The sequence below is a fragment of the Pelophylax lessonae genome (genome assembly GCF_965119305.1).
Source record: "Pelophylax lessonae genome assembly, chromosome: 8".
Classification (NCBI taxonomy): domain Eukaryota; kingdom Metazoa; phylum Chordata; class Amphibia; order Anura; family Ranidae; genus Pelophylax; species Pelophylax lessonae.
The window spans coordinates 138986435-139013044 of NC_138775.1; the positions used below are offsets into that span (position 1 = coordinate 138986435).

Here is a 26610-nt window from a genome sequence, read left to right on the forward strand (position 1 = left end):
ACCCAGTGGGGAACTTCTCTTTTTTTTTTTTTTTTTTTTTTTCTTGTATATCAGGGATAAGACCTACTTTGTAATCCAAACCTACAAACCCCCCCCCCCCCCCCTATTTTTATTTTTTTTGTAAACGATAAGAGAACTGGATTTTTAACTTGCCATAAAATCCCTTTTCTCTGAAGTTCATTGCCAGACGCAGCACCCGCCCCTCTGAGTGGAATGGGGTTGTTGTCTTCTAAATACTGCTTGCAACAAAACGGAGTGCTGTAGCAGAGTGTGTGGGATTATGCCTGCAGGTACTGCCCCATAGTCGTGGTGATGGGTTTTTTTTTTCCTGCTTAGTGTCTTACTCCTGTAGGGGGCAGCATAACCCAATGGTCAAGATGATATGAAGCTGCATCTGTCAAAACTTCAGCGAAAAGGTTTTTACGGTAAGTCAAAAATCCAGTTTTTACCAGGGGTGTGTAGACTTTTTGTATCCACTGTACTTAATCCCAGACCCTATATCATTTATAAATATATAATTAAAAGGGTCCCAGTACTGAACCTTGAGGTACACCACTAATAACCTTAGACCATTCAAAGTATGAATCCTTAACCACTACGCTCTGAATATGGTCTTTTAAGCCAGTTTTCTATCCATTTACAAAATCTTCCAGGCTTGTTGACTTGCTTATTAGCCATGTGTGGAGAACTGTTAAATGCTTTTGCAAAATCCAAGTATACCACGTCCACAACTACTCCTTTGTCTAAGGTTTTACTTGCCGCCTCATAAAGATAAATCGGATTTGTCTGACAACTTCTTTCATAAATCCACGCGGTCTGTTGCTTGAAATATTTTTTCCCAGCAAGAACTCCAGTCTTCCCAACGAAGTTAAACTAACTGGTCTATAGTTACTTGGTAAAGACTTTGATCTTTTTAAATATAGGCACCACGCCAATCAGGTGATACCCTGCCAGCCATTAAAGAGTCCCTACAAATTGGAAACCATGCCTTTGGACAGAGCTCAAGTCTTTAAGGATTAGTGGGTGTATGGTTCAAGTACTTTTTTTTTCTGTCTAAATTATTTCTGAACCATATCAATTTTAAGTCATAGTGGATCATTTTGGGCTGTCAACACCATCCCCCATTATGGACAGGAACTCCCCCATGCTCCTTTGTGTGCACAGAGCGGAAGAAGGTATTTAATAAAATTTGCCTTTTTGTCCCAAGTCACTCACTCCAGTTTTTTTTTTTTTTTTTTTTTTTTTGTAAAGGTCCAACATGCTCAGACCTGAACTTTTTACTATTACTAGATTTGAAGAATTTTTGCATCTGTCATTCATTTTTGCGGCCTTGATATCCGTTTTACACATTCATTATATTTTTTGTAACATTTAAACAACGATGTGTTTTTTATATATATATATATATATATATATATATATATATATATATATATATATATATATATATATATATATATATATATATATATATATATATATATATATATATATATTTTTTTTTTTTTTTAATAGCGTAAAACAGGATAGGGTGGGGGGGAAAGGTATTGTGGAGGGGGGGGACGATAGTTATGATGATACACTGAGTGTATCTAGGCTAAAGTTGCCAACCCATCTAATTACTACCCCTCACGGTGGGAAGAGCGGGAATAAACACCCTTTCTATACCCATGCAGAGTAACAATGAGTATGGTACCAGACAGGGGGGGAAAGGTCCGAGTGGTCTACAACCTAGAGATTTATACTTCACTCGCAAGCAGAAAGACATAACATACAGTATCTAACAGATGCAGTAGTTAAGTAAACCTGGGCGTTAAGGCTATCAACAGGGGGGTCCTGGAACGGGTTCTCCGTTATGTGGAACCGAGGCCTATCCCGTTTGGGCTACGGGGAAGATGCGTCTAGTAGAGTCCTGCGTAGGCAGACCATGTCCTCCAGAATTTGAATGGATTAGCCTTAGTGAGAGACAAGTCCAGGTGCTCTTTTCGTAAAAGGGCGTTAAGATCAGTCTTGACTTCCCCCACCGTGGGTGTAGTGGGAGACACCCAGTGGCGAAGGATGATCCTCCTTGATACCATGAAACAGGTGACAAGCCAGGGTTTGTTTCCGAATAATGGTGTTTCTTTGCCTGTCCACTGCCCCTTGGACCGGAGTTAGTAGACCATCCATGTGTCCAAAAAGAAGGGGGAGAGGATCTTTGGTGAGCTTCAGACCAGTGACCCTAAGGGTCAGGAGTTCCACCTGTTCCCAAAACTTTGAAATGTGGGGGCAAGACCACAGTTTGTGCAAAAGAGTGGGATGATGTGCCAAGCACCATGAACAGGCTTGGTAGGGGGAGTGTAGTGGCGAGGAGGAAAAGGGGGCGTAGGCATGATGAAGTATCCAAAATTGTTGCTCCCTCCAGAAAGCATTGCAGATATAGGCACAGGTGGTGTTGAATCCTGCCAACACAAGAGGCGTCATGGCTGTGGATGATGGAGCCTTATCCCAGGAGGAGTTGAAGCAGTCTTTGGCACTAGAGTGCAAGGCGGTTTGGATGGGTCGGTACAACTAGGATAGTTTTAAAGTAGGCTGCAGAGTAAGAGTCCAGAGGATCGTGGGCAGAGCGATTTTTGTGGTTTTGAACAAAGGGAGTTGACAAAGGCATGCAGTTGGTGCAAGTATAGATAGGCCATATTTCACTTGAAGGTCGGTGAACGAGAGTGGGGATCCAGAGACAGGGTCAAAGAGTTGAGCTAAGAATTTAAGGCCATGGTCTGCCCACTGAGTATATTCGTTCCAGATGGAGGTGTGACAGGGCAGGGTGTCCACTGATGGGTAGATGTCGGGATATATGCTTGGGGAGTCCCAGTTTTTTGCGGAGTTCTTTTCAGGCAGTTCCTGTGTCCCTGAGGAGGATATGCTGGCGGAGATGTAGCGGTAGGTCTCCCCATTTACAGTGCAGGACAGCTGCGAGATTATACGGTTGTGCTATTTGCGATTCAAGTAAAAAGTTGGAGAAATTCGAGGCACCGTGAATCCAGTCTAGTCCTATCCTCACTAGGCTGCATAAGTTATATAGTCTGATGTCTGGGGGGTACAATTTGTGTAAAGCTATGCGGGGCTTCTTTGAGGACCATAGAGTAGTAAGGGACTTCCGGAACAGTATCAAATCTTTGTGCTTGATAAGTAAGGGAAGGGTCTGAATTACATACAATAATTTAGGGAAGGAGACCATTTTATACAAGTGGCATCTACCAATTAGGGAGAGAGGGAGTTTGGACCAACTAGCTAATTCTTTGGTAAGTTTAAGGAACAATGGAGTGTAGTTCAGGTGGTATAATGAAGACGGGGTCTTGCCGATCATAATTCCCAAGTATTTAATGTGGTTCTTGACCAACGGGAAAGGGGACGACCTAAGTGGAGGTTGTGGGGATTTTAACGACCATATCTCGCTCTTGGTGTAGTTATCCGGAGCCCAGAACATAATCTGAATCTATCAAAAATGTGCTTAAATCGATCAACATCCTGTGCTGGGTTGGAGGTAAAAAGTAAAATGTCATCAGCAAAGAGGACAGACCGGAGTTCCTCTTTGCCAATCAAGACTCCTGATAGGGGGGCATGACATGCAAGGTAGCGGGATAGAGGTTCCAAAGCCAAGTTGAAGGGGAGGGGGCAGCCCTGACGGGCGCCTTTGTGTAGAGGAATATCGTTAGATAAGTTTGAAGTGACTACCTTCGCAGTGGGAGATTTGTACATGGCGGTGATAAGATGTAGAAAGGAGCCAGTAAAACCGAATTTTTGAAGGGCAAGATGGAGCCAATGGAAGCTAACATTGTCGAACACCTTTTCGGTGTCCAACGTGAGTATGGCAATATCTGATTGTGGTTGGCTTTGTTGTTGGGCTAGTGCAGCTAAGACTTTACGAATGTTGGCCGTGGCGGAGCGTCCTTTGGTGAAGCCCGATTGGGAAGGGTGAAGGATGGTGGGCATTATGTGTGCCAGCCGATTAGCCATGATTTTAGATAGCAATTTTGCGTCAAGATTAATCAAAGAAATAGGGAGGTATGATAAGCTTTATATACGCTTGGGCACCGGTGGGAATATAGTCACCTCCATCCAAAATGAACTGATATAGGGCAAGCAGGGAAGGAGAAAGGATGTCCTTAGTCAATTTAAAGAATTCAGAGGAAAAACCATCCGGGCCAGGAGCTTTGCCAGGGGATAGTGAGGAGATGGCTTCTAAGATTTCCGATATAGCAATAGGGGCATTAAGTTGGGAGAGTTAAAGCTCCAAGACTTTGGGTAAAGTGACCTCGCGAAGGAAATTGAGGGCTTCCGATTCATCAATGGGATCTCGACCGTAAAGGGTAGCATAGAAATTTTCCATAATCTTATTAATACCGTCTCGGGTTGAGGTGAGGGTTCCCGTGGGGTCTTTTTAAGGATTTTATCGGTGAGACAGTATGTGGTCCCTTACAGAGGCGAGCCAAGAGTTTGCCTGATTTATTCCCAAATTTGTGATACTGTATGTCCTGTACAGATTTATGAAACTGTTCCTGGGCCAGAGCCCATTTGTCAAAATCTTGTTTCGCCTCTTTCCATCATGCTACGTTCAAGTGGGAGTGCCGCTCCTGGAGACGGGAATGTGCAGCCTGTAGGGCCGCGCTGGCTATTTCATAACCAGTGGCTGCCCTTTTCTTGTAAGCGGAGGCAAAGGCGATGAGGTAGGAGATTCGCCCTCTAAAGACCACCTTGCCCGTTTTCCAGAGCAGCACCAGATTGTCAGCGTGTTGGGCATTATCCGACAAAAAGTCCCGCCATGTGTCCGCTAGAACATTACGCAGTTCGGGGTTGCCTGCAAAATAGGATGGGGAAATGCCAGGGTTTATAGTTAGACCTCGGGGCGGAGATTGTGAGGGGAAACTGATATGGGAGAGTGGTCCGAAATGACCATGTCAGTGATGTCAGGGGTATGCAGCGAATGTAGAATAGACGGGTTCCCAAAAAAAGTCAATTTGGGAAAAGGAGTCGTGTGGAGGGGAGTAATGGGTGTATGACTTGTCAGTGGGGTTCGCCAGGCGCCAAACATCAGTAAGGTGGAGACTGTTGGTGAAATCAGCGAGGAGAGAGGGAGGTGCAACAGATGCATTGGGGGTACATGACGATCTGGCTGTGAGTGGGTCGATAACTGCATTGAAATCTCCCCCCAGGAGGAGAGGAAGATGGACATGGGGGGCCAGTAGACCAGTTAATTGTTGGGAAAAAAAAGCTCAGAGGTGGGGGTTGGAGCATAAATGTTGGTCAGGACAAGGGACTCTGATGGTAGATTGCTAATTCTTCTCCTGGCCGATAAATCAATGTCTGAGTATAAGGTGGAAATGTCTATAGTGACCCTTTTATGGACCAATATGAGGACGCCAGCCTTGCCCTTGTGAGAGGCCGAGCCATAAATCCGACCTACCCAGTCTTTTCATGCGGTCTAGATCCGACTGGGATAGGTGGGATTCCTGGAGTAGAGCTATATCAGCGCCCAGACGTCGCAGGTGACGCAGAACCGGCATTCGTTTATGGGGAGAACGGAGACCCTTCACGTTCCATGAGATTATTTTCAAGTCAAGGGGGGTGAAATGGGAGGATTAGCTGCTTGCAGGCATGCATAATCGCTATAGAGAGATAATATAGCACTCGAAAATGGTCAGATAGTTAAAAGGGAGTAGGCACGGGGGGGCATGAAGGGAGTGGGGCGGGAACAAGCTCCGTGCTGTCTGCATTCCAGGAAAACCGGAATGAAGAGGGGCGAAACAAACGGTAACAAAAATAAAACTAGAACCTACCATAACAAGTGTAGACTTCAGTACGGCATCAGAACCTCCGACAGGGTTACCGGTTGGCAGCTTGTTCCGCTCGCTCTGGGCACAAGGATGGTATGCTGCAGAAAGGGAAAACAGAAGGTGTTCCAGGCATGACATCCCAGCAGTAAAGGCGAAGTGGAAGCAGGAACCGCGGCAAGGCTGTGTACAGAAAGTAACAAGTATAACATCATATAACATTAGTAGCTAGCTGCGGTAGTATAAAATAACAAGAATGAGGGGGGTAACCTGCTGTTGCCAAAACCCTGATGGGCATTGTCGTGACTCAAGGAGCATTTTTTCGCAAGGAAATCGAGTAGGTAGTAGTACCAGAACAGCACCTTGAGTCAATGATGGTAGTAGGGTCATTATGCTTGTGATGAGGCCATATAAAAAGTGGTGACTTCAGCGGCGCCTGTCTCTGTATGAGGAGTTGGAAGAGAAACAGCCCCTCTTGGGCAATTCTTTTCGGGGGCTGCGGAGGTCTCTATGAGAAGGGGAGATGGGAGGCGCAGCAGGGGGTTGCGTATCCATGGACAGATGCAGGTGGGTTTGGATATAATCTATGGCTTCCTCCGGGTGAGTGAAGGCTTTAGACTCCCCAAATTGGTCCATGAACCTGAGGGTTGCTGGATAAGCAAGAGGGAATGTCAGGCCCTTTTGGTAAAGGGCATTACACGCCGGTTGAAAGGCCTTGCGTCTACACGCCACTTCCTGAGAATAGTCCGCGAAGAGTAATCGTTTACTGCCATCCAGGATGAGTGACTTGGCATTTTTAAAAGACTTTAGGATGGATAGTCTGTCAGCATAGTTTAGGTAATGAACTATGACCGGGCGGGGGGTCTTGCGATCGTTGGAGGGCGCACCAAGGCGGTGAGCTCGTTCAATGGTGCACGTTGTCGTTAATCCAAGAGCCTGAGGTATGCGTGTAGAACAGATATCTGGAAGATGACCAGCATTGAACAATTCAGGCAGTCCTATGATCCTCAAATTGTTCCTACGAGACCTGTTCTCAAGATCATCTATCTTATCCAGCAAGTACTGTTGTGTCTGAGCTGTTTTGGCTTCATTAGAGAAAGAGGATTGCAGTTCGTCCTCCAGGTCTGAGACCCTATGTTCCACCTCTGTGAGGCGCTTTGCCTGGTCACCCAGTTCCTTGCGCAGCTGGGATATCCCTGCTGAGACCGCCCGTTCCAGGGGCATCAGTGATGGTGGGTGAGATATGGAAGCCACCGCTTGGGCCTTTAGCTGATACTGGGGGTCCATTTCAGAGATTGCTGTAGGCATTATGTGCTGCGGGGCCGCGCCATCAGTAACGGGTGCGGCGGCCATATTGCCCGGGGGATGAGGAGCGGCCTGGTGTGAGGGATTGGGCTACAGCGTGGCCGTGATAGCGCTCGCTCTGGACGAGAAATCGATCCATTGAAAGCAGGGCAGTGCGGGAGGACTCGCCGGCGCTGGAGGAGCCGCGGATGGTGATCGGCGAGCGGGGATGGCAGACTTTGTAGAGAAGGTTAGTCGGAGCCGCTGCGCTCACTCCTTCTCCATACGTCGCCGAAACCGGAAGTCCTTTTTTTTTTTTTTTTTTTTTTTTTTTTTGCCCATGGGAATATTTTTTGCAGCGTGTCATGGTCTTTCTGAAGGATTCTCACGTCTGTCCAGTGCAAATATTCCCTCTCATTCTTAAGCTTGGGAAGCAGCCCTCATCCTTGGAAAATTTGCTCCCCCAAATTAAATGTTTTTATCTTTGCAGTATGTGTTTTTTTTTACAGCTAACATTACATTAAATCATATGGTCACTGCTACCCAGATGTTTTTATATGAACATTAGTGATGAGCTCTGCATGGTTTGAGATTAACAGGCTCATTCCTAGCTTGGGCCTCTACCAACTGTACCATAAAATTGTCTTGTAATAGGTTTATAAATGTTGGCCCTTTAACTGTTCCTGCAGTGACTTTACTCCAGTCAAATTTCCGTGTAGTTGAAATCTCCCATTTTTCAGGGTAGTTGAAATCTCCCATTATCACCCTCCTAGCCCTTTCTATCCATGCAAGGAGCTAAATCGCCACCTCCTCGTTAACATTTGGTGGCCTAAAACAAACTCCGTGATAACCTTTGTAGTACACACACCCATGTGCAGTTCCACCCACAATTCTTCATCTCCATCACACACTCCAACTAGGTCCTCATTCAACTAGGTCCTCATTCACACTCCCTTTGAGATTACATCTCCCAAAGACAGACACCAGCACCTCTCCGTTTTTTTTTTTTTTTTTTTTGTTTTTTTTTACGCTGTCTCTCCAAAAGAGCACTTTTATTGTAGTACAATTTCCAATGGTTGTCTGTAACATCGAAACCTTCTCATAGCCATAGCCTCCCCCTCCCCCCCCACACAATCTTTCTCCATTCCACCCACCAATAGGGACTTAAAAAAAATCCTAGTTTTAATACTCAAGTTAATTTTTTCTTAAAATGCTTTTGCAGGACCGCTGCACAAATAGTGTGACATAAAATGCAACAACCGCTATTTTGTTTTCTAGGGTCTCTGCTAAAAAAATATATTTATTTATTTAGGGGTTCAGAGTAATTTTTCTAGCAAAAAAATACTGATTTTTAACTTGTAAGCAACAAATCTCAGGCAAAGCTCTAAAGGGAAATTAATGCTATTGCTTGTGTTTTCAGATTGTTAATCTAGTGTGTTCTTGTCTTTTGCAGTCACGTGGCACAGAGCCTGCCTTTGCCTCCTGAAGGAGATCACATCCGTCCACGTTTTGACCTGGTTGTATTTTTAATAAATCTACACAGCCAACACAGGTATGAAATGGAAACCGAAGAAATGGCTTGCCAATATAGATAGATGGCTAGATATGCTAAAATGTAAACATGGTTTTATTTAAAAAAAATTAAGTGACTTTTTTTGATTTCCAAGATCAGAAACCAGGATCCACTTTGCTCAGCTATACAAAAAGATGGCAAGCACTCCAATTTAGCTAGCCTTTGCTGTAAGTTGCACAAGGGAGAACCATACATATCGCAAACCGAAAACCATTTCTCAGCACACCTGCCAGCTAGCCTGCACACAGGCGCATTGACAAAGGCACAACGCCTTCCACAAAGAAAAGTATTGGGATGCCTGCCTTTACACGTTCATGAACTTTAATGGCATTGAATGGCATTGTTCATGCGGCCGGCCCATTCTCCAGTGACGCTTCCACTGCCTGTGATTGGTTTGTTATCTTCCGGCTGTTATTGCTGCTGCTGGCCAGTCAGTGTCTCCAGGCAAACCGCGGCCGGCCCTCCCCACTGCCTGATTGGTTTACGATCATCTCCTCGGCTGCTGCTGGCCAGTGACTGACAGTAAGGACAAACTGCGGACCCTGAAGGACACCTACCTGTACCAGTGCTATACGCTGAATGTAAAAATTCCCCCCTCAGTGCTCTTAAGCCCCCCAGTGTTCTTTAGCGCCCCCCCCCCCCCGTGTTCTCCAGCTCCCTGGCTCCCCCCTTAGTGCTCTCCAGTCCCCCCCCTCCCCCTGTGCTCTCCATTCCCCTGGCTTTCCATGCTTCCCCCCCCCCCCCCACGCCTTCCAACCCCCCTGCAATGCTTTCCAACCCCCCCCTCTTAATTCTCTCCAGTCCCCCCCCCCCCCCCCCGTGCCCTTCAGCTCCTCCAGTGCTCTCTGCTTCCCCTGTGCTCTTCTATCATGTCCGCAGCCTCTGACCACCTCCTGTATCATGTCCGCAGCCTCTGACCACCTCCTGTATCATGTCCGCTAAATGTACACTGTGTCATAAAACGTTTGACATTTTGAACATGGGAGAGGCAGCGCTGTCTAGCCACGCTAAAGGTGCAAAGCACTAGTCTGCAGCTGCGTGCTTGACAGCTTCCAATCCGATCGCTGGCTTTTTCACCCATGCGCCTGAAGTGACACCGGCTCCCGGCAGCGGTGCTTCCATCTCATCCACTGTAAAACAAGGGACCATTTTGAGTCATGCTGTATCCAGAAACTAAACCCTAACTGCAGAGGTACTGTACACTACAAAGATTGTCATTTATTTTAGTAAAAATATGCTGGGTGTGACATTGATTTTCTTCTTATTTAACATGTATACATAGACATTTCATGAAACATTAGGTCATGAATATTTACGTGAAGTCATGGAATTTTATTGGTGAAAATGTGTATGAACCCTGTAGGAGGGACACAGCGCCTACGACCACTGCACTGGTCAGTGTACCTCTGTTATCTCCCTCCCAGTTTCCATTGTCCTGGTGCTCCAGGCCCTTCAAAAGGGTAATGGGTAGTCAAGAAATTAGATGTGCAACTTGTGTCCCTAAAACACCGGACTGCTTCTTGCATGTTTGATGTGGCCAGGCTGTGAAAGTTTCACACCGCAAAATGTTTTTTGGGGTTTAGTTGCAAGTATGCATATGCCATGAGAGAACCTGTTAATATGACCATTTGGGGGGGGGGGGGATCCTTACATTTGCAAAGAACTGTGGGGAAAAAATTACAACTTGAGAATTCACCATGCCTCTTACTAAATACCTTGGAATGTCTACTTTCCAAAAAAGGGGTCATTCGGGAATATTTTTGTACTGTCCTGGCTTCTTCAAAAATTGTTGCAAAATTTAACATAAAATCAATATAATGAATACAACCTAAAAAACAAGGGTATAAAGTCTCTCAAATATTAGAAGTCTGCTTTAAGTTCAAACACATTGGTGATTAACAAATCGGTGCCAAGGTGGCGTGACGATAAATGCAGACAAATAGTGCTTTAAACAATCAAATAGTTGCTGTGCTTAGGTGGCCTCTTACTGCAAACAATCCAATAGTGACATTCAAAGTTTTAAGTGGCAATATGGTGAAATGGTGACACCCAGTGGTAAAGTTGGATTCTTACCAGAATTAAGGGAGATATGAGCTTAACGGTTTAGGCAGAGGATCCGGTATCGGCAAAGCATGGAGAGCGGTGCTCTGGCTGTGATTTCCTGGACCTATCCGCTCCACAAATGTATGGATCGGATGTAACTCAAGGCAAAATTGCCAGGTAGATGAATCCCAAAAGGAAAGAAAGGGGCTTTGGTGGATGATTCAGGTACATCTGAATCATCTGCGATTACTACTGCACTTGCGACTTTAGCATCCAAGGTGGATCTATTGATGTCTGAGCGGTCTTCTAGAAAGGCCTAGGCTTTCTCACTCCTCTGATTCCGAGTCTGATATGGTTGCCATGGACAGCGTTCCCCCTGAAGGGTCTCAGTCCTTTCATTCGGAAGGGGAGGCGGAGGATGTGGAGAGGGACGATTCCTTCCCTGGGACGGCCAGAGAACACGCCGCTATGTCTGCGCATATTACCGCTGTAAAAGATACACTATATGTAAGAAGCCATTCACATTCATTTTTCACAACACGTGGCGAAACACGGAAAGGAGGGGATCATGTACTGTGAGAATCACAGGCTTATTGGTTGATTGTGCACCATTTTGTTGTGGATCTGGTAAGAAGCCACCTTGCAGTGTATGTCCAGTCTTATCCACTGTTTATGTTGGGAGTGTTTTGGAGTCATTATCCACTGGGTTTTGCACCTCTGTGGGAAGGAATCACCTTGATTCACACCGGTTGAGAGACTGTTTTTTCCACAGACATTTGTGTTGTTTGACAGTGTTTAATATGTATTATGTTGTTTTTGTATGCATCACAGTTGTAGTTGCTGTTGTATGGGTTTATAGACTCACCTATAACATCATATCACAGGTATAGCGCACTTATTTCCTGTTCTTCAGAGCTCTCTGATTGCCTTTTTACGATCCCCATTAGTTCTGGGTATCCTTTAGGGTATGGTACGCTCAGATGTGAACAGGGGCCATTGGAATGAATAGGATTTGTCTTGTTGGGCATTTTTTTGAGCTGATCCTTAGAGCTGAAAAAACGCCTACATGGGAACGTAGCCTTAAGGGAACGCCTATGGAGATTTTAAAGTGTGACATGTTGGGTATATTCAGTGAATGCCAAGAAAATGGTTGAAAAATATCAGACCTAGTCTGTAATTGAATGTATACTGTTGACTAATATGAGATCTTTCACAATGGAATGCAGAGCTTTCCAAGAGCTGCATTCACTGTAAAATTAACAAGGTCAATCATACCCTACACAAGACCGTTAAGTGGCAGGTAGATATGTTTATAAGAGGGGTTTAAGTGTTTATAAAGGTTCAGATTTTTTTTTAAACATTGCATTCTTGCTCTGTGCAATGGCTTTGCACAGAGCAAGCCCGATCCTCCTCTTGAGTCCCCGCTGGTGCGTCTGGCCCCCTGCTGAGTGCCCCCAGAGCAATCTTCTTGCGCTGGCGCACTCATGCGTGCTCACTCCGAGACACACAGAGCATGGCTTGGACCCGCTCCCTCACCGACTGTAATTTGACAGTAGCAGCCAGTGGCTCCCGCTGTTTTCCCCGCCAATGAGAAGGCAGAGACCCGGGAGAGCTGCTGCTGCTCATGCACATCGCTGGATCGGGATAGAATGCATGAAGGTGAAAAGCCTTGATAACCACTTTAAGCATAGGTTTGTCTCCTGCCAGTAAGCATTTCTGAGAATCTTGAGTTTTAGAGTAGTGATCAGGATATCCGTCTGGTGTTTGCTAGTACAATATTTGTAATAATTACTTTCATTTTTCCTATTCTCCCATTTATTTATTTTTTTTGCAGCTTCAACAACGTTCTGTCTTCCATGATGCATTTGGATGCCTATTTTTATCTTGGAAAAGTTTGCTTTCTGGCTGCAAGAGGTATAATTGTGTTTATTTTAATGTAATATACCTCTACCATTGTCTTAAAAGTAAGGCTCCATGTACACGCGACGCTGGAAATGGCCGTTTAGGAGCAGTTGGGCGTTTTTTTTTCAGAAGTCACTGAAAGCAGCTCCATGTTATCTTATCTGTCCATGTACACATGGTCGTTTACAGTCATTTGCAGGCAGTTGCGTTCAGGGACTTTTTTTAGAACGCAATTATATTGCGTTCGAACGTGTGTTTCCCGACGTTTCAAACGCAGAAACGTGGCCAGAAGAGCAGAAGACCCCGGAGTAGAGAAGAAAAGGAGAGGACAGCAGAAGAGGGGACAGCAAAAGAGCAGAAGACCCCGGAGCGAAGACAAGAAGAGCCGGATGAAGATTTTTAATAAAACTTTCCAAAACGTCTCCTGTCGTTATTTCCATACACTGCCTTTTATGTGGTGAATGAGTAGGGGTACAGTGTACCCCATACCCATTCACATAGGGAGGGGGTCTGGGATCTGGGGGGCCCCTTGTTAAAGGGGGCTTCCAGATTCCGATGAGCCCCCTGCCCGCAGACCCCCACAACCACCGGCCAGGGTTGTGGGGATGAGGCCCTTGTCCTCATCAACATGGGGGCAAGGTGCTTTGAGGTGGGGGGTGCAGAGCTCCCCCTGCCCCAAAGCACCAACACCCCCCCCCCCCATGTTGAGGGCATGTGGCCTGGTGTGGTCCAGGGGGGGTGGGGCCGCTCGCTCGTCCCCTCCCCTTTCCTGGCCTGCAGGGCTGCATGCTCGGATAAGGGTCTGGTATGGATTTTGGGGGGGGGGACCCCACGCCATTTTTTCGGCGTGGGGCTACCCTCAAATTACATGCCGGACCCGAAGGGCCTGGTTTGGAACCTGAGGGGGAACCCCACGCAACTTTTTTTTTCCCCATTTTTGGGTGGAGTTCCCCCTCAAGATTCTCACAGTGCAGGTCGCGCCGCAAGTCTGATCCGACTTGCGGTGCGACTTCCATTCAAATCAATAGGCTCCCATAGGGAACCATTGATTTTGAATGGAGGCAGAAAAACGCTGCTAAAAGCAACGTTGCCAAACGTGCAATAACGCAAATGGAAAAAGCTACTGAAAGCACGTTTAACAGCTGATTTTTCCCGGCGTCAGAAATAGCTTTGCAGGACGTTTTTTCTAACGTCCCGTGTACATGAAGCCTTACTGTTGTCTTAAAAGTAACTGATCATTTTTTTGTTTTGTTTTTTTAGGCAATCCTGGATCAGTTCAGCACTGTGTAGTAGATATAGCTACTGTAAAAGATCTTGCAGACAAACACTTGAGTATCTTGATCCAGTCTGAACTTGATGTATGTACTCCATAGAAAACCTTTTTTTTTTTTTTTTTTTTAACAAACCTCATAGCACTTGTGCAAAGCTAGCCATACAGGTTTTGGTGTGTGTTTGTGTGGGTTTTTTTTATTTTTTACATTTCTCCATCCACATAAACAAGGCAGATGTCGTTATTCGACCACCCCCCCCCCCCCCCCACGCACAACCTGGGACATTGTATTCTGTCAACGGCACCTGCTGCTGGCGGCAAGCTGATTAGTGGCTGGAGCTGTTAAGGGAAACCGTGTTTTTCCAAAATGTACCTTCAACAGAAGTTAAATGAACAATCCGCTTGAGTTGAGTGAGATGGCGTACAAACTAAACTACCTCGGTACTCTTTGAGAGGTAAGGGTTTACTATTATGACAGAGATGTGCTGGGAATAGCATGGCATATTTCAGGTTATGAATCCTGAGGAGTTGCTTGACATCAGGGAAGCGGGACCGCTGCTTCTGGACCTCTGCTGAAAAGTAAGAGAAAGCCGATATGCGTCCATTTTGATAGGGGATATTTCCCCGTTCCTGCGTGAGACGCAGGACTGCATCTCGGCCTCTGAAGTTTTGCTATGAAGGTGCAGGGTGGAGCTCCCTACGGGGGTCAGCGAGCTGGCATGCAGTGTGTTCACTCCACCACAAATGTGGTGGAGAAGGCCTCTCTGCTAAGGTGTTGACGAGTAGGTTTTCCAGAAACGTAGCAGGGGAGCCCGATGAAGCGCAGGTTGCAGCGTCTAGCCCTATTCTCTAGATCATCCTGCTTATGGGCGAGCTGTTGTATCTGACGCTTCATGGTTTCTGCTGTATGTTGCAGGGGATGGAGAGTGTCTACGGCTTGGCTAATCCTGGCCTCCTCTTCCGTGACTCAGTCCCTTGGTTTATGCATGTCTTGCCGAATAAGGGAAAAATGTTCACCTTAACCTCTTCTATCCTAGATGTCAGGGTCGCCTGGCAGGTGGAGATTGCCTCGACTACCTTAGCAGATTGGGGGTTGGCGCCATCTTCAAAGGGGTCCCAATCTTGCCTCCTGTATTTCTCCAGGGACAGGGCAGCGGAGGTGTTTTTCCGTGGAGGCGACATGAAGAGAAGGGCGTCGGCATTCCTAACAGCTAATTGTAAAGAGAAGCAGTGGCGGGCACTCGGGGTATCAGGTGCAGGATAAGCTGGGGGCTCAGCACCCATGCGTCGTCCTACATTGCCGTTCAGGCCACACCCCAGATGCTCAGACTTGGGAGAAATTACATTTGCTTTATATTCCATTTAGACTTGGAGGCTAAAATTACCCTGGCAACAGAAACATAAAATGGTTAAGGAATCTTTGTTTAAAATAAAGTAAAATTAAAACGGTCAAGATGACTACTATGAACCATATCACCTAAGAAACAAACCATCTTCATTAGTGCTGTTGCCATCCTTGGTCCTGATGTCATCAATAAAAGTGAAAATTATTATTAAAAGTGATGGCAGAAAAGACTAAGTGGTTCATAGTTTCCCCCTTTTTTTGTGAGTTTAAATTAGTGAACAGTAAGTGGATTTAAAACAGGTTTGTAGCAAACTGACTCCTACCCTTAGGTAAAATACTTTATAAGATCCGTTTTGAACTTTGGCTAATTTTGGGTCATGTCCCCATGTTCTGCATACCAAGTTCTTTTGTTCATATTTTAACAAGGCTGTAGACTCTATACATCCAGCGTTTGTCTAATCTATATATGGAACTATGATGTGTTTTTCAAGTGTTTGCTTTTCTGTACCCTGGGCCATTTGATTTTAACACACTTTGTTGCAGATGCCTACCTTTTTTTATTCTTCTGAAGAAATAGCTAGTTTGTTTGTCCATATGCAAAATAAATGTGCATGGGAGCCATTTAATAATTATTAATCAGCTGCCGTACTTGCAGGGTTCTAATGAGGAAAGGCTTGTCCCTTTTTTTTTAGACATGATTTCCCTTTGGAAGTATCTTGCCAAAAATGTTTGTTGCAGGGGATGCCCAAAATCTGATTTGTATCTTACTGCAGATTTCTGGGAAAATCAGTTAGCAAATCACACAAGCCGTAAATAACATTTCTGGGGGCATTCTGTACACCATCTGTGTACAGAATACCTCCAGGTTGCCATATTGCATTGCATTTTACAGAAATACAGTGCTGCAGATTGAAAAAGGAAAGGTAATTTCTCTTACGTCCTCTGACAGTCGCCGCCCATTCACACAGTCTCCACTTATGGAGTATTGACTTCATCTCCACAGGAGTTTCTAGGCAGAAAACTTGTAAAAGATCTGTCATTTTTTTCTTTACTTTGCTAGCTGTTTATTTTATCAGCACTAGTTAGTGAATCTTCGGATAAAGACGGCGTCTGCGGAGCCGGGAATCGGACTGACCGTCCTGGTTCTCCAGGACAGAGGGGTCAGATGGAATCCCAGCCGGCCATTGAAGCATGGTGGTGGCAGCATCATCCTTTGGGGGTGTTTTTCAGCTGCAGGGACAGGAAGGACGACTGGTTGCAATCGAGGGAAAGATGAATGCGGCCAAGTACAGGGATATCCTGGACAAAAACCTTCTCCAGAGTGCTCTGGACCTCAGACTTGGCCGAAGGTTTACATTCCAACAAGACAATGACCCTAAGCACACAGCTAAAATAACGAAGGAGTGGCTTCACAACAACTCCATGACTGTTCTTGAATGGCCCAGCCAGAGCCCTGACTTAAACCCAATTGAGCATCTCTGGAGAGACCTAAAAATGGCTGTCCACCAACGTTTACCATCCAACCTGACAGAACTGGAGAGGATCTGCAAGGAGGAATGGCAGAGGATCCCCAAATCCAGGTGTGAAAGACTTGTTGTATCTTTCCCAAAAAGACTCCTGGCTGTATTAGATCGAAAGGGGGCTTCTACTAAATACTGAGCAAAGGGTCTGAATACTTGGGACCATGTGATATTTCAGTTTTTCTTTTTTAATAAATCTGCAACAATGTCAATTCTGGGTTTTTCTGTCAGTATGGGGTGCTATGTGTACATTCATGAGGAAGAAGAATGAACCTAAATGATTTTAGCAAATGGCTGCAATATAACAGAGTGAAAAATTTAAGGGGGTCTGAATACTTTCCGTACCCACTGTATTTGTGCGATGCGGCTCTAAATGAGGCCCCTTTGGCGATACGCCTGTCCAGTGTCACTGTGGTTAACCGTCGCTTAATCTCCTTAAAATGCCGGTCGGCTGACCAAAAATCCAGGAAGACGGTGGCTGACATCCCCTATGCGGGTCTCGCCTTTTTGGAGAATCCTTGGACGAATTGGTTAAAGGAGTCACGGGGGGTAAGAGCACTCTGCTGCCCCAGAATCCTAAGGGCAAGTTTTTCCGCGGTAAGCGGGGCCCGTCCTTTAAACCTACTCAAGTGTCCTTTCATGCCTTCAAGACGCAGAACAAGGGAAAACCCTTCAAGGGCCAAGGTGGCCAGAAAAAGCCCTGGTTTTGTAAACAAAAATCTGGTCAGGCCGGTGCGGCGGCTCAGTCCGCCTCTGCCTGAAGGGGCGCCCTCACCCGTTTCAGGGGTGGGGGGACATTTGCGCGGTTTCCTACAACCTTGGCTGCTCCGAATCATGGACAGGTGGGTTCAGGAAATCATTCGGTCAGGGTACAAGATCGAATTCCTTTCACGGCCAGCGAACAGATTCTTTCCCTCAAATCTTCATTTGACCCCAGGGCGGTTACAGGACCTACATCAAGCGGTGCAGGATCTTCTTGCTCAGGGGGGGGATTGTCCCGGTGCCTCATCGGGACAGGTTTCGGGGTTTCTATTCGAATCTGTTCACTGTACCCAGAAAGGAGGGCAAAGTGCGTCCGATTCTGGACTTAAAAGCGCTGAACCGCTTTGTGCGCGTTCGAAAATTTTGCATGGTGTCACTCTGCTCAGTGCTGGCCTCCATAGACCTGAAGGATGAGTATCTGCACATCCCCATTTTCGAGGGTCATCAGAGATACCTCCGATTCGCTATCGCAGAGGATCATTACACGTTTGTGGCGTTGCCTTTCGGTCTTGCTTCGGCTCCAAGGGTCTTTACCAAAGTGCTGGCGCCTGTTCTGGGCCTGTTGCGGGCACTGGGCATCACGGTCTTGGGATATCTGGATGATCTCCTGTTAAGATCCAGTGCCAGTCGGAGCCTGCTGCGCGATCTGTCCACTACAGTCCAGACGCTTCAGGAGTTCGGTTGGACGATCAACATTCAGAAGTCGACCTTGTCACCTTCGGTTCGTCTCCAGTATCTGGGGATGGTTCTGGACTCTGCTCAAGCAAAGGTGTTCTTGCCGGAGGACAAGCTCCGGGACCCTACAGAACGAGGTCAGGTCCCTCAGGGACAACGATGACTCGTCACTCCGGACCTGTATGCGGTCCCTGGGGTTGATGGTGTCGGCCTTCGAGGCGATACCATTTGCACAGTTTCACACACGATCTCTTCAAGCAGAGATCCTCGCCAGGTGGGACATACTACCTCAGTCCTTGGATCTGAGGGTCTCGTTGAGTCGCCAGACCAGAATGGATCTATTGTGGCTTCAGTCCCCGGCTGTGTCGGACGGAAAGTCCTTCCGGCCAATTCTGTGGACGGTGATCACCACGGATGCCAGCCTGTCGGGCTGGGGTGGCGTTCTGGGAAACCTGTCTGCCCAGGGCACTTGGCCGGTGGAGGAATCCTCCCTTTCGATAAACATTTTGGAAATGAGAGCGATCAGGCTGTGCCTGCTCCATTGGTCGGATTGTCTTCAGGGCCGTCCTGTACAGGTGCAGATGGACAATGCCACTGCAGTGGCTTACATCAACCACTAAGGGAGCACCAGGAGTGCCCGGGCGGCCCAGGAGGTGACCGGTATCCTGTCTTGGGCCGAGACTCATGTCTTGGCGATATCGGCAGTTCACATTCCGGGTGTGGAGAATTGGCAGGCCGACTATCTGAGCCGTCAGACCCTGGACCAGGGGGAATGGTCCCTACACCCGGAGGTTTTTCAGATGCTGTGTGTGAAGTGGGGATCCCCGGATTTGGATCTGTTCGCGTCTCGGCTAAACCACAAGGTGGAAAGGTTTGTGGCAAGAACGCGCGATCCTCTGGCAGACGCCTCGGATGCGCTAGTGGCGCCTTGGCGTCGGTATCGACTGCTCTATGCCTTTCCTCCGATCAATTGTCCCAATTCCTTCGCAGGTTGGCCTCGAACAATCACTGGTGATTCTGGTGGCGCTGGACTGGCCTCGCCGGTCCTGGTACGCGGACATCGTTCACCTGGCCCAGGGACCGATCCTCCATCCTGCTTTACAGTCGCTGGCTTTAACGGCCTGGCTGTTGAGAGCCAGGTCCTGAGAGACAGAGGTCTCTCCTCAGAGGTCATTACTACTTTGATCGAGGCTAGAAAAGCCTCTTCTGGTAAGATTACCGAACATGGAAAGCATATTTTGCCTGGTGCGAGTCCAGGCAGGGCCGGTGCTAGACTATTTTATGACATGGCAAGACCAGCTACTCGCGCCCCCCCCCCCCCAAACAAAATAAAACAAAAAGGGAAGGGTTTAAAAACTCATCTGTCATATTCAGTGACCCTGATCTGATGGTTCCTCCATGTAATTCTTTCATACCCAGTGATCCCCATATTCCTCCATGTCGTACCCGGGGACCCTGATGTCCCCCTATGTCACACCCAGGGACCCTGATGTCCCCCTATGTCACACCCAGGGACCCTAATGTTTTCACATGTCACATTCTGGGACCCCAATATTTCTCCATGTCGTACTGTCCTACCCACTGACCCCGATGTTCCTCCATGTCACACCCAGGGACCCCTGTGTTCCTCCATGTTGTGCTGTCCTACCCAGTGACCCCAATGTTCCTCTGTCACACCAGGGGCCCCTGATGCTCCTCCATGTCATACACGGAGACCCTGATGTTTTTACATGTCACACCTAGGGACCATGATGTTCCTCCATGTCACACCTGGGGACCTCAATCCCCCATGGCATACCTAGGGGGTCACAATTCCTCATTGCACACCTGGTGACCCCGAACCCCTGTTACACTCGTGACCCCTATCCCCCATGTCATACCTTTTATGACTCCGATTCCCCATGGCACACCTGGTGACCCCATTTCTCTTTCACACCAGGGATCCTCCATCTCACACCCAGGGACCCTGATCCCCTATTCTGGGGACACTCACTGGGCAGTATGAAGAGAATGGCACGCACTCTGCCCTCCTTCACTGTGATCCTGCTAAATTCCTTCTTCTCCTGGACCACAGTGCTCACCACAGCTCCAACTGGCTCCTGGTGGAGGGAGAAGCAGCAGTCGGAGCGCTCTGCACATCCTTCATCACCAACCTCCTCAGACCATTCCGGTACCTCGTCGCTTTTGCTCCAGTAAAGGTGCCGCCCTCCAGTGCCTAGCTCAGCTTCAGCTCTCCTCCGCTCCCTGCTTAATACTGACCCAGGGAAATGAACAGCTGCTCACCAGCTCAGTGTAGAGAATAACGTCCTGCCCAGGGTTTAGGCTGCTCAGCTCCAGATGAAGAGGATCATTATGCAGGCAGCACTCCGGAGGGCTCCCTTCCTGCCTCTTGGGGGGGGCCCCCCCCAACAATGGTGGAAATCCAGGGCCTGGTAGTTCCACCATTGCCCCAGACACCTGGCATCTGCCTCTGTCCCTTCTTCCTCCCCCACTGCCGCACCTTCCCTCAGCTCCCAAGGATCATTCATGATGGAGAGAGATTGCTGACTCGTGGCTGCGCCCCTAAGTGGCAATGCGCCCTAGGCAGCTGCCTAGTTTGCCTAGTGGAAGCACTGGCCCGGAGTCCAGGGGTTTCTCTCCTCGTGCCTATTCGGTAGCGAAGGTGTTGGCTTTCCTCCAGACTGGTGTGGACCAGTGTCTTGCGTTGGCCACGATTAGTGCCAGGTCTCTGCACTGGCTGTTCTTTTCCAGCGCTGTCCGTGTTGCAGCGTTCCCCCTTTGAAAACATCAGGGAACTTTCGTTGCCCATGCTATCCAAGAAGGTTGCGTTTCTGGTGGCGATCACGTCTGCTCGCAGAGTGTCAGAGTTGGCAGCGTTGTCTTGCTGCTCCCCTTACCTGGTGGTTCATAGGGATAAGGTGGTCTTGCGACCTAATCCGTCCTTTTTGCCACCTAATCCGTCCTTTTTGCCAAAGGTGGTTTCTGAATTCACCTGAATGAGGACATTGTTTTGCCTTCGCTTTGTGCGAATCCCAAACTTCCAAAGGAGGTTGCCTTGCATGCCTTGGATGTTGTCCGGGCGACCAGGGTTTACCTGTCGTCGACTGAATCCTTTCGGAAATCGGATTCTTTATTTGTCCTTCCTGAGGGATCTCGGAAGGGTATGGCTGCGTCTGCAGCAACCATTGCCAAATGGATCAGACCGACCATTGTACAGGCCTATTCGTTGTGGGAACGGGTTCCTCCCTTCCCTGTCAAGGCACGCTCTACCAGGTCGATGATTACGGCCTGGGCTTGGGCCTATCGGCATCAGGCTTCGGTGGCCCAGGTGTGCAAGGCTGCGACTTGGTCGTCGGTGCACACTTTCTCAAAATTCTACAAAATTGATGTTCTGGCATGAGCTGATGCATCCTTTAGCCGCAAAGTTCTCTGTGCGGCAGTTCCATAGGGAACCCTGGTTTTGTACGGGTCCCTAGCTGTTGGGGTTGTTTCCCCTTTATTTGTTTTCCTGGGTTGTTGCTCATGTTGAGCCTTTGTGTTTTGTTAACCAGAAGGTTACCTTCTTGTACATGTACATGTAAGGTTCCTTTCTCTGATGTGGGTACTACGTTGCTTTTCTGGCGGTTGTGTTGCCCATCCCTCATGTCTACACTGCTTTGGGACATCCCCATAAGTGGAGACTGTGTGAATGGGCGGCGACTGTCGGACGTAAGAAAACTGAATTTTTTGTAAAATCTTACCGTAAAATTCCTTTCTTTGAGTCCTCCGACAGTCGCCGCCCCCGTCCCTCTTTTTGGGGTCTTTTTTTTGTACACTTTCACTGCTTGCGACCAAACTGAATTGGGATGGCTATTGCAGGGGGGTATTGGACTAGGACAGCCCCCATGGGTGTGACTTTGTAGATTTATTATTCTTTTACAAGTCTTATGCCTAGAAACTCCTGTGGAGATGGAAGTCCATACCCCATAAGTGGAGACTGTGTGAATGGGCGGCGACTGTCAGGACTCCGAAAGGAATTTTACGGTAAGATTTTACAAAAACTTTTTTTTATTTCAATGACTTGTGTGTGTGTGTGTGTGTGTGTGTGTGTGTGTGTGTGTGTGTGTGTGCGTGTGTGTGCGCTTTAACAGCTTCAACTCTTCTGGGAAGGCTGTCCACAAGGTTTAGGAGTGTCTGGGAATGTTTGACCATTCTTCCAGAAGCGCATTAGTGAGGTCAGGCGTTGATGTTGGACCTGGCTGACAGTCTCTCACAAAAGTGCTTCTGGAAGAATGTTCAAACATTTCCCAGAAGAGTTGAAGCTGTTATAGCTGCAAAGGATGGCCCAACTCAATATTTAACCCTACATTCATGTGCTGGTAAAGGCAGGCGGTACCACAACTTTTGACAATATAGTGTACCGTTTTTTTTTTTTTTTTTGTTTTTTTCTTATCCCCCCCCCCCCAACAGTTCAGTTATCCTTTTAAAACTTCCCATTGATTATACAGGTTAATGTGAGTCACGAACACTGGAGCTGTTTCTGATTAGCTCATGTGGTGATTGCTTTTAAAGCTGGATACACACTACACAACTTTTGTTGTTAGATTTTCTTCATTTAGATTTACCTTCAACGATGTAGTGCAAGGGATTGTCTGATTGCATACAAATTGAAAGTGTTTAGTTTTGCCTAAACCGTAAAATATGAGGTCAAATCTAAAGGAAAAAATCTAAAGACAATTGTATAGTGTGTATGGCCCATTAGTCGCATGAAATAATTAAATGTGTACCACTAGTATCATAGCAATCAACTAAACCGGTTTCTTTTGAGTAAAATTCTCTACAGTTTCCATTGTGTACAAGTCAGACAATGCATTATGTACCTGAAAACCATCTTCTTGCAGGCCCAGCTGTGTCAAAAAATTAAGCACAGACCTAGTTAGTATACGACTGAGGTGTCTTTACACGTCTGCTACAGAAACCCTCACCACTATATGCAATAATATCGCTCTATATACATTCTAAATATATTTGAAAATCTACCAGTCATACAAATAACCAATATATTGCTGCACCTGGCAGGCTTGTATTAGATTGTGTAAGGAACCTAAAGTGGTTGTAAACCCTCATATATACCCAGTGAAGTGAATAGCTTCAGATAATACACAGATTAAACCAATCCTCCTACATACTGTAAGTTTTACTTGTTTATCTTTCTACAACCTTGAAGTGCAGATTTGTGATAAAATCCTTCTGGAGGGGGTGGAGAGTTGCAGTTACAGCTTATACACTGTGTGAGAGCTGATTGGAGGAAAGAGACCCCCCCCCCCACATAGGCAGAGGAACAAAAGAACATGCAGACCTGTATTCTAAATAGACAAGCTGTGTGCTGAGTTATCCCTGCCACAAATTTATCTTTTGTCTGGAAAACCTCCTCAGAAGTGACTCATGCTGAAGCACCAGAGAAATGACACTCGGAGCTTTGGAGAGAGACAAGTAAATACTACAGATTTCTGATCTGTTCAGATTTCATGACTGGAGTTTACAACCACTTTAATCACTTGCTGACCAGCCACCGTAGTTTTACTGCGGCAGGTCAGCTATGTCCCGCGAAGTGACGTACCTGTACGTCGCTTCATAAGACAGCTAGCATGCATGTTCTGGTTGGCCACGGGAAGCCAAAACACAACACACTGCTGTTCAGTGATTAACACAGGGATCCTGTGATCCTCCTATTTAGGAACTCTGGTTTCTGTGTTCATCCAGTGAGTCCATTCCCCACACAGTTATAAAGCACCCTCTAGGCACACATTTAATCCTTTGATCGCCCCTGGTGTTGACCTCTTCCCTGCCAGTGACATTAGTACAGTAAGTGTTTATATTTAGCACGGATTACTGTTGTAATGTCACTGGTCCCCTCAGGTGTCAGTTACGTTTCCGATCTGTCCACTGCAATGTTGCAGTCATGCTAAAAATTGCTGATCACCATCATTACTAGTAAATAAAAATGACAATCTTTCCCCTAGTTTGTAGACGTGATAACCTTTTGTGCAAACCAATCAATATACACTTATTGGGACTTTTTTTTTTTTTTTTTTTTACCAAAAATGTAGCAGAATACATATTGTATCACAACCCATACATTTTATTTGGGTACAGCGTCGCATGACTGCGCAATTGTCAGTTAAAGTAACGCAGTGCGGTATTGCAAAAAATGGCCTGGTCCTTAAGTGGTTAATTTTAACTCTAGGACCTTTATGGTTATTTGGATTCATGGTTTCCCACAACTCCAGGACCTTTCTGGTTATTTGGATTCATGGTTTCCCACAATGTGGCATGGGACCAGCTTCTGGCACAGTGTACGGTCAAGGGGCCAAATCTCCTCAGCTCTTGTAAAAGTTTTTTACTGCCTCTTGGGTTACCCACCTTTTGCGCAGAGTATTGCTTACATTACCCATTAATTAAGGTCCTTTTTATATTGCCTTATCTCAGAAGGTAACCCTTTGTTTTGCCATCACTTAAGCCAATAGGGTATTAGTGGTGGTGGCACAGTCTAATAAATCACTCTTTATTACTCTTTCTACTATTCATGCTTTTTGTAAAGGTTTTGTCCATTTCACCCAAATAGAGATATTGTGCTACCCTCCAATCTGTTTGTCCTGCTCTCACACTAAGGCGGTTGCTCCAAGAGGTATGGCCAGTCAGTTTGTATCTGTTTGTATCTGTCTGCCACAGCTTCTTTCCAGGAGAACATTTTTCTTTCCCTTGTCTGTACAGAGGATCTCTGTGAGGGATCTCTGTGAGGGATCTCCAACATCCAATCCAGCACAACTATTGCATGTGGGATTTGTCACCTTTTTTTTTTGCAGGCTTGTTCTCTCAAGGGAAGTGGGGCTCTAGTTCTGTCTTCTCTACCAGAACAGTAGATGTATCCTAGGCTTTTTATTAGCAGGGAACAAACTTCCAGGTTCACAGAATTTTACCTGGTGATACCTGGCAAAGGTAGGTACATTTTTTGGCAGCTTCAGAAAGGACACGAGAGAGAATTTGTCTCAACATATCGGAAGAGCCATTTTAAAATATCTTCTACCCCTTTAATGTTCTATACAATGTCTGATAAACTCCAATAGGTAAACTTTTGGAAAGTTGCTTTTCAGTATATTCTGACAGTCATTTAATGTTTAAAAATTTGGCACAATTTTAGCACCTGTAGTCCCATGTGGAAAATTAGGTGAACAGCTAGTAAATCATGGTCCTTTAGTGCTCCTGTAATGTTAGAGGAACTCTAAATAAATATCTAGGACAACTTCCAACAATGTCACTGTCCAGTTTTTTTTTTTTTTTTAAATCTTCCATGTAAAAAAAATCAAACACACAAAAGAAAACAATATGACCATAGCTTGCCTGCAGCTAGTACAGCACACTCTATCGTAAAGGAGTATGCAGGATAGGCAGACTCTTCCCTTCCCCCCTCCCCCAAAGAACCCTCCAACATGCACTCACAGATCATGGCATCCGTTATAATTCGATTTCCTGAAAAACCGAGTACGATCATTTAAAAAATGGAGGTCAGTGCAGGCAGTGAAAAGGTACACACCATTTACTCAATCAAAAACCGTATAAGAGTCAACCTATTCCCCTCAATACCTTCTTAAACATGCGGTACGCCTACTTATAGCTTTATAAAGTGGAACAGCCCTATTAACCGATGCCTTCCATGATTCAATAGTGGGAGCAGTGGTTTTCTTCCACGAGCGGGTTAGAATACAGCAGGAGGGTAAGCAAGGTGTGTGTGGCTCTAGTGGAGGCTAGCTCCTTAACTAAGCCCAACAAACAGGTTTTCACTCACTATATGAGATAGTTGTAACTGACTAAATTACACTATCCAGCTTGAGGGGTATTCAAGTGACTTAAGTGAGGAAAGGCTAACCTAAAGTACGGCCGACTTCACGTGCAACTTCCGTGAATGTCAAAATAATTGGCAAACACTTTTCTAAGAGTGATCATACTGTAAGTGATACCAGACATTATCAAGTAATTCTTTTTCTTTTTGCAGAATGAAGATGATGTTACTTATACAGCACAGCACCTACTAAATATTCTGAAGATATGTGCTGGATTGGTGCCTGGTATTTCATCACTTTATCTGAGTTCAGTGATGTAATGTTTTTAACACCGTTCAGTTAGATCTTTTTCATGTATTCTCTTTGCCTGAAATTTACAAAGTGTATATACATACTTTTTAAGGACATATTGCATGTATTAAAACACCCCTTTCTGTGTAAGTTATACTTTTGACAATTTTATTCCACCAGCAAACCCCCCCCCCCCCCCCCCCCACACATTAGGCCTGCAAATTTAGACTTTTAAGGTAATACTACAGTATAACAGCAGTCACTCCAATAGAAACCTAATAAAATGGTTTTCAAAGTAGCCTTTCTAGCAAGTAG

General features: G+C 46.3%; 1 protein-coding gene across 1 annotated transcript in view; it reads left to right on the forward strand.

Annotated features, from left to right (window-relative positions):
- CENPM (centromere protein M) overlaps window positions 1-26340 on the forward strand; it is a 63195-nt gene extending 36855 nt beyond the window's left edge. Inside the window, exons 3-6 of the mRNA XM_082265114.1 lie at window positions 8548-8646; window positions 12545-12624; window positions 13873-13974; window positions 26224-26340. Of these exons, the coding sequence (XP_082121240.1) occupies window positions 8548-8646; window positions 12545-12624; window positions 13873-13974; window positions 26224-26324 (382 nt within the window). The 3' untranslated portion in view covers window positions 26325-26340. The remainder of the gene's footprint in view (window positions 1-8547; window positions 8647-12544; window positions 12625-13872; window positions 13975-26223) is intronic.
- The last annotated feature ends 270 nt before the right edge of the window (window positions 26341-26610 follow it).